Raw genomic sequence first — 14,716 nt, forward strand, 5'->3', positions numbered from 1 at the left:
CCACCCAAACCATCCTAGGATTCTGCAATTCTATGATCTTCTAGCAGACAAAGCCAGGTAGGATTTCTTCAGGTCAGGATTTTTTTTTTTTTTTTTTTTTTTTTTTTTTGTCCTTAAAAGCAGAGAGGGGAACAGAGAACAAAGATTTACTGTTGCCCTACAATTATATAAAAATTAACTCCCCACCTCACAGAAAACCATTGTCATGTCCAGGTACACTGAGACCCTGCCCAGAGACGCTGCAAAATTCAGAACCATTCCTGGAAATAAACTTTTTGAGGCAATAGCCTCAAGATGGAAAAAAAAATCTGCTTTTTTGGCTAATCATACACTGAAAGTTATTTGTGAGCTTGTTTGCAGGGCTGGGTGAGGATGAGGAAGGGATCAGGTTGATTTAGTTGTATCCATGTTTGAATTTTGTCTTCTACCTAAGAAAAGCACAGAGCTAAAGCTCCTGGCAAGTATCCCAACATCATCCTCCTCCTCCTCCTCTGGCTGGCATCCCTTCCAAACTGTTTTTGGGGACAGGATGTGTCTTTCTGCCTATTCCCAATTCCTGGGGAGCCACAGGGAAGGACAGCTCTGGGGAGCTCCTGTCCCTCAGCTACAGCTGAGAAAATCTACAGACAAAACCTCTTTGTGGGGGGAATTTGGGTCTGAAAGATAAAAAAGGAGTTTGGTTTTGTTTTGGTCATCTCACCTCAGCTCTGAGCCATGAGGGTGGGGTTTCCTTAATAAAGGGGGGCTCATTAACACAGGGGCCTCATTTATCCAGCCCTCATTAATGCTGGTTTTAAACTGAAGGAGGGCCAATTTTGATTAGATATAAGAAAGGATTTTTTTTTTTTTTATAATGAGGGTGGTAAAATACTGGCAGAGGCTGCCCAGAGAAGCTGCGGCTGCCCCTGGATCCCTGGGAACACTCAAGGTCAGGTTGGATGAGGCTCTAACTCACCCTCACCCCAAAACATTCACCAAGGCACCAAGGGAGAAGCCTTCCAGGCACGGGAAGGTAGATTGAGTTAGATTGAGATGATTTTCTTCACATGTCTCAATTAAAATGTAGATCTGCTCCACTGCCTGGGGCAGAGGGGCAGGAGGCTTTGGGAATGAGATATGGGAGGGAGAAGGAAGGCATGGGGAGGGTTTGCTTCATCCCTGCCTGCCTTAACCCTTCTGGTGCCACCCCTGCTCCAACAGAAGGGTCTTCATTGGGATAATCAAGGAATTGCACATGTGTCATGTCAGCCAAGGCTCCTTCTGCTCTAATTAAACAAACTCAAAACCCACTCAGCTATTTGTGAGATTAAATTACTTTTGTTCTTTATATATGCTTTATACATAATTATATTTTTTAAATATTATATATATATATATATATATATATATATATATATATATTACTGCAGTCATCACATCCATCTTCCTACAGGATTTCTGCAATCCACTCCTTGTCCAAAATATTTCAAGCCTCAGGATCTCACACTCACTGGTGAGGAACTGTTACTCTTGTCCTACAAACAAGGGGCTAAGACACAGGGAAGTTAAGGATTTGAGTCATTTCAAGTCAAGCATTGTTTGATATGGTCATTTAAGGTTCCTCAGTTGCTACTAAAAGAAACCAGCACCTCCAGAGGGAAATTCATTCCACTGCCTTCCACACCCCAGGGTTAGGAGGAATGTGTTCAGAAAAAGTCCTTTTCTTCACTCTCTGCAGAGACTGGAAAATGAGGAGCAGGTGAGATAAATCCGATCCTAAGGAATTTGTCCAAAATCATGCAAGGAAGAGCAAGGAAATTAATTCTGCTCTCTCTTGCCTAAGGAAAATCCTTTAACCAGTGGATCATGGTGATGTTCCTTTCTGAATGTACCAAGGGCTCCAGGACGTGTTTTCTCCGACAAGAACCTGTCCCAGATCTTGTCCTACAACAGTGACTCAGTCCTCCAGCCCACAGCAATTCCCACTCCCCTGACCTCTCAAATCCCTTTATCCAGAATCATCCTCCAGCTGCTCCACTCTGTCCCAGCAGAGCTTTCAGCATTTCCCCTCTTCCTCAGAATATTTGTCTCGACTTTTCCTCAGCTTTCTCTTTATTTTTATTTTTTTTTTTTTTGCCACAAGACCACCAACAAAAAGACATGCTAATTGCTGGTGTAACTTCCCAAGCAGGTAGGAAAATGTTGGAGGGAAATGAAAAGAAAACGTTTTTTCTTGGAATATCCTGGTTTCTCACATCCATATCTGAAGTGGAAAACAATGGGAGAGAAGATGTTTAAGAAAACAGGACAATGAGTTGCTCAGAGCCACTCACCAAATAAAAGAAATGCAGATGTTGCTGGGGTTAGGAGAAGACTGTAAGGAGTCTTAAAATTATAAATAAAATAAAATAAAATAAAATAAAATAAAATAAAATAAAATAAAGACCCACAGCAGGATGAGAGAATGACCTCCAAGCTCAGAAGCTCCTGTGGACTCCCAGAATCTCCCTCCAAGACCACAGTTCTGCTTGGAAGGGAATCCTGAGCTGGAAGGAACCCACAAGGATCATCCAGTCCAACTCCTGGCCCTGCACAGAACACCCCAAAAATCCCTCCCTGTGCCTGAGAGTGTTGCCAAAATTCTTCTTGAACTCTGGCAAGCTTCATTCTGTGACCATTGCCCATTGTGGAGACGGTTCCAAAAATGCCCAATTCTTGTATCCAAAAGTATTCAAAAATTAAAAATAAATAAATAAATACTAATAAAAAATTTAAAAATAATCTCCCTAATAGAGAAGTAAAGGGGAAAGCATCTACCTCTGCACCTCTGCTTGGAGGATGGAATGCAGGGGGATGTGGGAGCAATAAGGAGAGTCAGGGGCTCTTGTGGTGGCACAAAGAGAGGTTGGGTGGCAGGTCACTGAATGTGAGAATGTGCAACAGAAGATATTGGGAAGGAATTCCTGGCTGGGAGGGTGGGGACACCCTGGCACAGGGTACCCAGAGAAGCTGTGGCTGCCCCTGGAGCCCTAGAAATGTCCAAGGCCAGGTTAGAGAGGGCTTGGAGCAATGTGGGATGGTGGGACGTGGAATGGGATGATTTTTGAAGGGTTCTTCCCACACAAATCATTTTCTGATGGCTGAATTTATGGACAGGAGTGTGTGTGGATAAAGACACACCTTAAGGTTTGCTGTGATTTCTTTTAGGATGAATCTCTCTCCTGCTCCATTCCCTCCTGAGCCTTGTCACAGGTGGAGGCTGATGAAATGTCACAGGAGCAGCAGTGGCAGCACAAGGCCGATGTCCCCCCACCCTGGGGAGGGCTCGTTTCATGTGCCATTTTCCCTCATTGGCAGCTCATTGGCTGCAGAGGCACCAGGGGAGCCCCTGACAGCAAGACAGATTCCCTAAAAGAGAGAGATTCCCTACAAACAGCCCAGCGACAGGGACAGCTCCCTGAACCATCCATATTCCCTGACACTCACTGAGGGCCTGCAGCAAAGCCCAGCCCTGCTCCACTGCAAATCAGGGCATTGCAAGACTTTAAAATTCACAGGAGGAGTGAGAGTGGTCATAGGAAAAATCCATAGAATTTTGTCCATTCTGGGAATTTGAGACTGGAGAACATCTCAAACTGGGGTTAGGCTCTGTTTTGTTGCCAACATACAGAGATCTAAAGCCACTTGAGATGTCCTCAGGACCCCGTTTTATCCTCCAGGAGAAAAGTAGACTCTGTGCCATATTTGTCAGCCCCAGGTGAACGTCTCACACCTGAGGTTCCCCACTTTCACCACTGAATCAAATTCCTTGTGTACAAAAAAACCTATAATTCAAAGTCTCCTTATATTCTTGATATATCTGTGTTTAAACACCTGAATTATTCCCTTTTTTTGCAGCTTCTTGAGGTCTGAACCTCCCTGCTGGCTCTGTCGACATCCACGTTGCAATTCAAGTCAGGGAACGCTCGTTCCGTGTGACAGTCCCTGTGTAACTTTGCATCTCAGCTCCAGTGCACACCTGATTTTTAAGATTTTCAAGGCTTCTTGGGGTGGCCACGCAGCTTTTACCCATCTCTGTTCCCTCCCTAGATGTCTCCTGTGGGATATGTAGATATGTCAAGGGGTTGAACTTTCTGCAATGCTAAACGTGAGCCGACGACGTTCCTGTGACGGAGACAAATCCCAAGTAGGACACCAACCTCACAGGGCTGCACGAGGAGAAAGCTTCTGCTGGAACCCAGTGCACAAACTAATTATCTTCCCACCCTTCCCCACTGCCCTCTGGCAAAATAAGCTAATCAAAGGAAAGGTTGTTATCAAAACACATTTACCACACGCCTGCGTCTCGTGGCCCGCAGTGCCCAGTGCTGTCCCTGAGTTGCCTCAGGCAGGTACAGCCAGAGATAATCAACCTGTGAAGGGCACAGCTCTTCCCTGCACTGCTCAGCCCACTAGAGTGAGGAAAAGTGCAGGAAAAGTGCTCCCAAAGGGGACACGGTGGCATTTAGGGAATGGATGGAGCCATGGGTCGGTCCTCCAGGACTTGGGATCTGCTCAGAGGGGTTTATTTGATGTTATGTGTAGAGAAACAGGGTTCCCAGGAGGGTCTGATTCACTCAGGGCTTTATCACCATCAATAGCCACACTCCCAGTCCTGAGAATTTCCTCCTCTTCCCTGGGCTGAGAGCCCCGATCTCATTTCAAAAGGCCATTGCAGAGCTGTCACCTTTGGGGCTATTTCCTTGGGCTGCAAAGGTGTGAAAGGATGGGTAGTTTAGCTGTACCTCAGCAGGCAGATTAAACATTCCCTGGGCTTTGATGCTCCCCTGCTGTGCTTCCCTCTGAAACCCTGGATCCAGTTTCCATAACTGCCTGGGAAGAGATGGGAATTGCTCCGTGCCAAGGCCAATTTGGGGAAAATGACTCCACTTTCCCTTGCTGTCAGGTGGAAGGGGTTCTCAGGCCAGCTGTGACCAGGGAGGAGTCAAACCAAGGCATCCTGAGAGCTCCTTCACTCCTGCCTTTGCCACCTCTGACTGCCAAACAAATGATTGCAGACTTTCAAACCAAATGAAAGACCTCAGATTTTCCTGGAATTTCTTTCCTTCCCAGAATTTATGTTTTTCTTCCCACCACGCAGCAGCACAGAACTGGAAACCTCGTTTGCAGTGAGAAATTCCCACAAATACAAACACTGGGGTGTTGAACTGAACAACTGAAGTAGCTCTGAGTCTCCTTTCTGATGGGGAGGCACAGCCCAGATGGGCCCAGATTTCCAAGGAAAAGCAGGATTTGAGCTGGAAACCATGTTCTCCATCCTCAGGACGATTAGGACAATTATCAGGTACCTTTGGCAATTTCCCAGGTGTCTGAAGGCTTCAAGAGCTGCCCCATGGCAGGACAATGTTAAGGCAGCAAAGTATAAAGATTTTCCTAATAAAGATGCCCCAGCCATGACTGTGAGATCCAGAGGGTGGCCAGGCACTGCAACAGGAATGAGGTGATGGCACCAACCCTGCCAGAGCTCAGGAAGAGTTTGGACAATGTTTCCAAGCACCTGGAGTGATTTTTGGGGCTGTTCTGTGCAGAGTCAGGAGTTGGACCTTGATGATCCATATGGGTCCCTTCCAGCTCAGGATATTCCCTGATTCTGTGGCTTTTTCATCATTCCAGGCAAGTGCAGAACACCTCCAAATTGCCTCTTTGGAGGGATCCAGTTGGCACCTTGGGACAAAACAGCCTGGGGAGTACAAGGCAGGGACAGCTGAGGGTTTATAGGGTCACAAACCCCTGCAAGAGACAGGGAATATTTCTTTTCTCACTGTTAGAGCTCAGAGTGACCCAGGAGTGGGTGTGATATTCCAACCTCCTGCCCCACTGAGTCCCTGAAGCCTGACCCACACAGCCCCTCCTGGAAGCAGCACTGGAAAAAAACACTGGGAAGCAAAAAAAAAACAAGGAGATTAAAAAAAAAAAAAGAGAAAGAACAAAACCCCTCGGCCTGAAAGAGTCACAGGCTTTCAGACAGCAGAAAGTCAAACAAGTAAAAGACCCTTCAAGAAAGGTCTTGTTGCAGCCTGTGCAGGCAGCTGGGGTTACCTGAGACTCTCTGGTGGCTCAGAAGACTTTTGACCAAGAAAGTGAAAGCCAGGGACGATCAATGAGCTCTGCCAGAGGCATCAGGTTACCTGCTGAGCCCAGACACCTCGAGCTGCACTTGGGAACTTTTCCCCTTTTTTTTTTTTTTTTCCTCCTGGTCTGGCAGAGAGTCTGAGTGTGGATAACAAACCTCCCTCCCCCTCCACAGTGATCATTAGAAAACAGTTTGTTTAAATGCCTTTTTTATTTTCCCTTCATATCGTGATAAAGAGGAGAGTTGTAGTTTTGGGGTGTGTGAGTTGTCCACACAAGTGATGGATGGGAAGAGGTGGAGAGCAGGAGGATGTGGAGGGTCATTGCCCTGACACTTTTGTGGGTTTCTCTAGTGAGGGCTGCCTAGATAAATAAAAAAGAGACTGGCCAGAGAAACGTAGGTCTGATCAATGTGATTAACACTACGCAACTCCTTTATTTCGAGAGAAATGGCGTCTTTTATACACTTCTATATAGTTTACAGTTCGGATAGCTCAGTCATTGGCACACAGCAAGGGAAAGAATGAAAACACACACTATGTAACTTACAGTTAAGGTGGCTACACTTGTGCCTACTAACTACTTTACTCAGTGACCTTCAAATCCCCATTATGTTCCCCAAACACCTTAATATCTATTTCTAGCTGCGCCACACACCTGATGGAATTTTAGCTGCGCAACAGGCTTCAAGGCCTCATCAAGGCCTCAGGTCAGAACTCAGTCACAGTAGTTCAAACTCTTGATATAAATCATGACCTCCTGATTTAAGAAAATCAGCAACAGGTTTCTGTTGCCAGAGAATGGCATCAAACCCCTCTGAGCAGGGCTGGGATTTCTGCTGGGAAGCCAAAAAATCCTCCTATGGCTTTCTGAAGTGTCTCACAACAGCAGGGATCCAGTTAATCCAGAGCAGCTCCACCTGAGGAATTGTGGGGGGGAGATTTTGGCCATCCCTCGACTAACGCAGAGCCAAAAGGATCCAGGAAGGTGACTGGTGTGGCCCAGATGTGAGAATCTCATATCACTCCTTCCTCCATGGGGTGAGGAGGCCTTCAGGAGGCCACTGGATCCCATTCCCAAGGTTCAGGAGCAGCAGGATCTGCTGCCATGTGCTCTGCAAAGCCAACAGAGCCAGCTGGGCGCCCTGGGGAGGCTCTGGGTGCCAGAAGGACACACAGAGGACACCAGCAGCTCCTCAGAGCTGAGCAGAGGATTGCAGGGAGCAGAGCCAGCTCCTGGCTCCAGTATCTCCAAGCAGGACAGGCTGGGGATGTTTCAACAATCCTTCTTTCCTCCGCAGCAAATGTCAGCTCCTCTAAACCAACAGCTCTTGTTGACTGCTTTGCTCAGCCTCTAGGGCTGGTAAAGACTTCTGGGGGAGAAAGAAACCACAGATGCCCAACTGTTTCATTCTAATGGAAAAATAATAATAAAAATTAATGCTTCCTTTCAGAACGACTTTTTATTTCAAACTCTCAAGCAATTTGTTAAAAACTGAAATCAAACCCCAAAAACGAGGGCTTCCAAAATCTAAATGAATCATTCTCCAATTACTAAATGAGATCAGCCCCTTTCCAGAAACATTTCTTATTAAAAAAAAAATATAATTGGCCACTGTGAACTGAAGGTTAAAAAAAAAAAAAAAAAAAAAAAAAAGTTTTGAAATATCACAAGTTCTCCCAGAAAATGGGATTGTCTCCCTCTCTCTGATTGCAATTAATGACCTGCCAGCCAAGGAGTCCCCAGTCCTGCAAGGGCAGATTCCAGAGCAGAAGGAGGCTGGTGCCTGGGGGTGCATCCTCCTTAAGGACAGCTTGTGTGTGTTCAGCTTTTCCTCTTGGAATGAGATGGATGTTGCATGGGATGAAATGAGGCAGCAAAGCCAAAATACAGGAGTGTCACTAACACAGCAGAGCCTGGGACAGGCCCCTTTGCACCCAGCAGGGGATTTCCCTGTAACAAAATGTTACCCTTCTCTATAGGGATGATGCTTTTCTGCCTCAAATTTCCATCCTTATGGCAGCTGGGGTGTTAAACACAACCCAAGGGTGCTGTGCAGGGCTGAAAAGCTGCCTGATGACCACATGCAGATGGACCAGTGAATGTACATAGAATAATAGAACGTAGAATAATAGAATGTACATAGAATCACAGAATGGTTTGGTTGGAAGGGACCCCCAAAAATCATCCAATTCCATGGGCAGGGAAAACTTCCACTGTCCCAGGCTGTTTCAAGCCCTGTCCAGCCTGGCCTTGGACACTCCCAGGGATCCAGGGGCAGCCACAGCTGCTCTGGGTACCCTGTTCCAGGGCCTCGGCACCCTCTCAGGGAAGAATTCCTTTCAAATATCCAATCTGGAATTAGGGAGGGCTCTTCCAGTAGCTGAAGGGTTTCTCCCTCCTCTGGGGATAAAGAGCTTGAGCTGTTGCTGGGAGAGAAGGAAGAAGGGTGGTTACAGCTGGGTATGGGTGAGACAGGAGTGACCTGCCAGGGGATTAAAAGAGGGGTCAGATTTGGGTGGCATTTTGGGACAATGCTGCATCTGACACTGGAGGAAACTGCTGAATTCATCTCAGGCTCACAGAAAACTTCTCTCTGCTCTCACCCCTCTCTGCAGCCCCCTGTCCTGGCTGGTGACGTTGCTGTGACCTTGCAGCTGGTGACATTGCAGGACCTGCAGCTCTGCAGCCTGCTCCATCCATCCATCCATCCATCCATCCATCCATCCATCCATCCATCCATCCATCCATCCATCCATCCCCACTGCTCCCAGCCCAGTCCCTCTCCCTCGGCGGAGCCACACTTTTCAATTTACACCAAGTAAATGATTCATCACCGCCTAAAGAGGCCTGAGCAGAGCCCGGGATGGAGCAGAGCTGGGAAAGGGAAGGGGGGGACAAGATCGGGGTAAAGATACAGAGATGAAAAGCTCCAATGACCTGCTGTGTATCATCTCCTCTCCTCGGGGCAGAAGCCAATCAATCCTCCCCCCTCCTCTCTCCTGTCTGTGGGTCTGTCTGTCTCTCTGTGTCTCTCAGAGGACTCGAGTTTCTCGGTGTAAGGTTAGGACAGCAGAGTTGTGGAAATCGATTCCCGAGCCCTGGCACGCTGCCCTCGGCACAGGCAGCCCAGCTCTGCTGGGAGGAGATGGATGGGGAGCTGTCCCTGAACCTCTCAGGTGGTGGGAGCTGAGGATAGTTGGAAATTCACAGAATTCACAGAATCTCTGGGTTGGAAGAGACCTCCAAGATCATCGAGTCCAACCCAGCCCTGACACCTCAACTAAACCCTGGCCCCCAGTGCCACATCCAGTCTTTGTTTAAACACATCCAGGGATGGTGACTCCACCACCTCCCCAGGCAGACCATTCCAGTAGTTTATTATTCTTTCTGGGAAAAGCTTTTTCTTAATATCCAACATATATTTCCCTTGGTGCAGCTTGAGGCTGTGTCCTCTGGTTCTGTCAGTGCTGCCTGGAGAAAGAGACCAACCCCAGCTGAGCACAGCCACCTTTCAGGGGGTTACAGAGAGTGATAAGGTCATCCCTGAGTCTCCTTTTCTCCAGGATAAACCACCCCAGCTCCCTCAGTTGTTCCTCACAGGGTTTGTGTTCCCAGCCCCTCACCAGCCTCCTTCCCTCCTCTGGAAATGGGAGTCTGGAGACAAGGAGTTGCATCAGCCCTTGGAGGGAAAATCCCAAAATAAGAGAGGTGTGCATGGGACAGACAAAAAAATAGATGCTGTAACCCATAGGGCATCTTTCGCCTGTCTCCCAGTCCACCACAGTTCCTGTTGATGGTTTAAACTGGAGGAAAAGGAGGGAACAACATGGTTTTGCCCACAAATCTGGCTCCTACCTCAGCTCAGCACAGCCCAGCTGCCTCCCCCACACCTTCCAGCAGCTCCCACATTCCCAGGATCCAGCCCCACACTGGGAATCCCCTGGGATTCCTGACTGGGAGGGGAGAGGGAAGGGTTAGCAGCCAGGAGGGGAAATGTTTATGGGATTTTTCCCCAGGGATCCTCAAGCAGGAGTTGTTGATGACGTATCCCACTTGAGGAAAAGTCTGTTAATGAGCCTTGAGGGGTTCTGATGTGCAAAAATTTCTAATTAGAGACTCAGTATTCCAGCGTCCTTATCCTGAATATCCTGTGCAGGCAAAATTTGTTGAATGGGATGTAATTGGCTCTTTTGCTCTCAGGGCTGCCCAAAAGGATGAGGAAACTGAGACTCAGAAAGGAACACCTGAGGCTGCACTGAAAACCCCTCCCAAATTAGGACTGAAAATCACATTTCTTCACTGTGAGGAAAACTAGAGGGAACCAACAGCCTTGAAGTGGGATTTGATAACATTTGCCTTCAAAATGCTTCAAAAAAACCCCACAGGGAATCAATCTCATTGACCCTGCTGAGAGGTACATAAATAAGAGGTAATTTCTCTTTTCCAGATAAGGAATCAGAGGTTAAGTGACCAGAGGGAGGAGGGCACAGGGACACTGCCATCAGCCAGGTCCAGACTCCAGCCACACTTCTCCCTCAAGGATTGAGCCTGCACAGAGATTTATTTTTTTTTAAACCAGTGGAAAACTTGGTTAAAAATCTGCCAACCCCACCCATCACTGTCCATGTCATTTCCAACATTCCTCAGGGTGAGCTGCTGCACCTTCTGCAGTTGTCTGTGCCCCTTCTCTCTCTTTTGGGGGGATTTATTGCTGTTTTGATTGTTTGTTGCCACTGACCTGGATGCAAGGAGATGAAATATCCAGCATTGCTCTGGTGCAATCAATGAACAAATTCATGCCTTTCTGTGCTGCTTGCACATATCTGTGCTGTCCCTTCACTGGCAGCAAACACAGGATGAGATGGGATGGGAACACACTATAAAAGCTCTGTATCAAAAGGGATGAAAGTTTTCTGGGCTCTTACCCACCACACCACAACTCAGGACTGGTTTGCCAAGGTTCTCTCGAATGATTCCAGAGCATGAGCCACATTTTTGGCCGTGTTTTGGGATGGATCCCCCATATCTGATTTGAAATCAGACAGACTGCCATGGTTTTGGATGAGGGTCACACAGGCTGAGCATCCAGAGCACCGACAGAAGGTTGGAATACGGTCCAGGTTTGTTCCCTTCTGTTCCAGCAAGGAGAGGCAGCAAAGTCTATCACTTCAGCTGGATCCCTGTCTCCACCTGGAGAGTTTGCAACTCAACAGGAAGAATCCAGGTGAGCCAACACACTGCAAGAGCAGAGCCCATCAGAAAAAAAAAAAAAAAAAAAAAAAAAAAAAAAAAAAAAAAAAAAAAAAACCACCACCTCCAAGGCTGCCAAGGACACCGTGAGGCTTGGAGTGACAACACCCTGCAGAGCCACTCTCAGCTGGAGCCTTGGGATGGACAGATCCATTGCACAGCCCAGCCACTGCCTCTGCTGAGAGGGGCTTTAGAATGACACCTCCCTGCCACTCAGAGCCAGGAGCTCAGCCAGGCTGACACCTCCCTGCCCAGGGCTTTGGCACAGGGCTCTCTGCAGGAGGAGATCACTCCGGGAAAGGCTGCAGAGAGGCAATTTCAAGAGCAAAGGCATCGTTAAAAAAGCCTTTAAAAGGAAAAAAAAAAAACAGGCCAATGAAGTGATATCCCAACACTGAGGACACCTGGATCCAGAGCTCCTTGTGAGGCAGTGGATAAACCAGTACAACAAAATAATGGAAGGGTGGGATGAGGCCCCTGCTTGGCCTGTTAAACCATAAAGTCCCAATGAAAATCACCTTGGAGTGGATCCCATGCTGTTTACTGGATCTGATTTCTCTCTAAGAGAGATGGAGATTCACAAGTCCAAAAGAGAAGTTCAGGTCAGCACTGGAAATCTGGAGGTGCTGAGACAAGGGCTAATGTTGAAATTCCCTTGAATGGAATGGGAACCACCAGGAAAAAATGTGACCCAAAGAAGAGCTGCTGGAGTGCTGAATTCAGAACACGTCTGGCTGCTCTGCTGGTGCAGTCAGCAAACTGTGGATCAAGCGGTGGAGAAGCTCTGTCCAGCCTCTATCACCCCTCTTTCCCCTCATCTCCCAAGAAAACCATTCATAATTAAGCAAAATATCTCCCCAGCAAGTCCCAGAGACATTTTTGGAGGTACCTGGCTCAGCCCTGTGTTAACACAAAGGCAGGTGACAGACCTCAGTGAGAGAAATGACTATTAAAATTAAGATTTTCAGAAGCTGTAAAAGCAGGCCTCAGAAACAGAAAGAACAAAAAGAAAACTTAGAGTTGGCTGCAGGTGCAAAGTCTGAAAGCAGAGAAGATACAATGACACAGCAAGCAAGGACATGAAACAATAGTTTGAGTCCTTAGGCTTGGCTAGAATAGAACTTAAGACTGCAGAAAAATATGCTTAGCAAGGTAGCAGAAGGTTTTAAGCTTCTTCTTAAGCTTAATAATGGAATGTTGTGTATTGTTAATAGAAAGAACACAAGCAAGCATTGTTTGAAGTAGGTGTAGGTGTGCTTTTAGTGATTGGCTAGAACAATTGTCTGTGAGCTTTAGCAATGTGCTGGAAAACTTTTAAATTTTAAACAACATTTTAAACTTTTAAAATGCCCTGTAACCAAGAGATCTTTGGCTACTGAAGTGAGAAGTGGCAAGAAGTGAGAAGTGGTACCTCTTTGACAAAACATGAGCCTTTGCCATCTTTCAATTGTCTCAAACCTGTTATAAGGCTGATGCAGCAATAAAGGAACATCTCCCAGTGATCCCATCCAGTTTGTGCAAAAAATCCACCATCCCCATGGGGTACTCACGTGTTGTGGAGGACACACCAGCCACAGTGGGGGTCTCCAGAGCCCAGGCACTCGCTGCAGGTCTCGTACTGGCTGCATGACTCCACGGGCACCCTGGTCAGCTGCAGGAGGAAAAGGGGAAAACCTGTCAGGCTTCTGTCTCACACAGCTCAGGATGGCTCGATGGAGGTGCCACCCTCCCTGTCCCCTCCCCCTGGTGTTGCTTTTTATCTTATTTTTCTGTCAGAGTCAGGATTGAATGCTCGATATGGTATTTAGTGATTGGACTCAGATGTTTATTAATTCTTATCTATATTACATAAGCTGTAGTTCTACAGCACTTCTAGCTAAAAAAGTAAAAATGGAGCCTATCTATCTCTCTACAAGGCCTTTTAAGGGTAAACAGTACAGGTAAGAAATGACACCTAAATTATTTTGACTTTTAATCCAATAACCAACCACCCCTGGCCTGCAATGCAGATTTTTCTACCCAATTACAAGATACCACCCAGACCCATGAAGAAGAAGGTGAAAAAGAAGGATTCAACCTATGCCCTAAAACCTCCATCTTTCTTTATATATATAGCAATATATAAGTGTATATTAGCAATATAAATGTATATTAGCAATATAAATGTATATTAGCAATATTATGTATATTATTAGCAATTTAATATATATAAAATATATATTGCTATATTCTAAAACCTTAAACTCTTAAGTTTTCCACCCTGTGATATCACACACTTCTATTCAAACTCCACACCCACAATCCCAGTTCTATCATTAAATTTTGGAAGTCTTCTCCAATGCCTCAAGTCAATGCAATGTTTTCTTGGGGGTCAGTGCCTGTCAGCACAAAAAGTCCAAAATTCTCAGTGCCCAGGGTTCCAACATCCACAGGATGTTCCCAGAGGAATATCCAGGCAGTGCTGGGCAGGCCTGGGGCTGCCAGAGGGATGTGGATGGTTTGCTACAGAGCTCAGCCCCCTGCAGTCCCTGTCCACAGTGGCCTTTCCCTCTCCCTGTAGCCCTTCATCCATTGCCAAATGACTTCACTTGCAGGAATTCCCAGCAATCAGCAAAACCAGGCAGGCTGTGAGGACGTGGTACCTTGAAATTCAATCAATTAATTTCAATTGGACAACAGGAGATCTTCTACAACAAGTTAAAACTCCCTGGATCTCATTGATCTCCCTGGGTTTGGACTCTGTTGCTTTCTGGCTGCCTGTGAGAACTGAGGTCTTGTGAAGTCTTTGTCTCCTTCCCATGACCTCCTGCCACCATCAGTCCCCACTGCCACCACCACTGCTGGTCCCAGGGAATTATTAGCTCCACTCCCCATTGCATCTTCCCAGCCATCACTTGTCCCATCCCATCCCTGGAGAGGTTCCTCCCAGCAGGAAAAGGACAAAGGCTACCAGGCAGGATATTTTCTTGCTGTAGCCCTCCTTTTGCAGCTCAGGAGGTATTAGAGTAGGACCCAAAACACCCTTGTACTGCCAAAATAACGCGTTTTATCATCTATTTTTCTTTCTTTTTTTTTTTTTTTTTCTTTTTTCCTTTTTAATTAAAGCATTTCAGCGAGAGGTTTCAAAGGTGGAAGGGACTGCCCAGCCTGACCTGTTGCCTCACAGACCATAGCTTTGATTCCTCTCAGGTTCTGTGAGCCCCTCGCAGCTTTTGAAGCCAAACACACAATTTGGGCCCAACGACCTGATGGTCCCTTTTCCATTGAATAAACTTCAGAGAGCCCCTGTAATATCCAGTCAATTGCTGGTGTCTTCACCCCAGTTCCTGTCAGCAGGGAGAGTTTATTCCCT

At 46.7% G+C, this 14,716-nt stretch overlaps 1 protein-coding gene across 1 annotated transcript in view; it reads right to left on the bottom strand.

The window, feature by feature from the left end:
- Positions 1 to 14,716, bottom strand: part of PLXNA4 (plexin A4) — a 421,348-nt gene that overhangs the window by 141,516 nt on the left and 265,116 nt on the right. Inside the window, exon 4 of the mRNA XM_083858928.1 lies at positions 12,915 to 13,015. Within this exon, the coding sequence (XP_083715054.1) occupies positions 12,915 to 13,015 (101 nt within the window). The remainder of the gene's footprint in view (positions 1 to 12,914; positions 13,016 to 14,716) is intronic.

Source organism: Zosterops lateralis (assembly GCF_965231275.1).
Source record: "Zosterops lateralis genome assembly, chromosome: 4".
NCBI lineage: Eukaryota > Metazoa > Chordata > Aves > Passeriformes > Zosteropidae > Zosterops > Zosterops lateralis.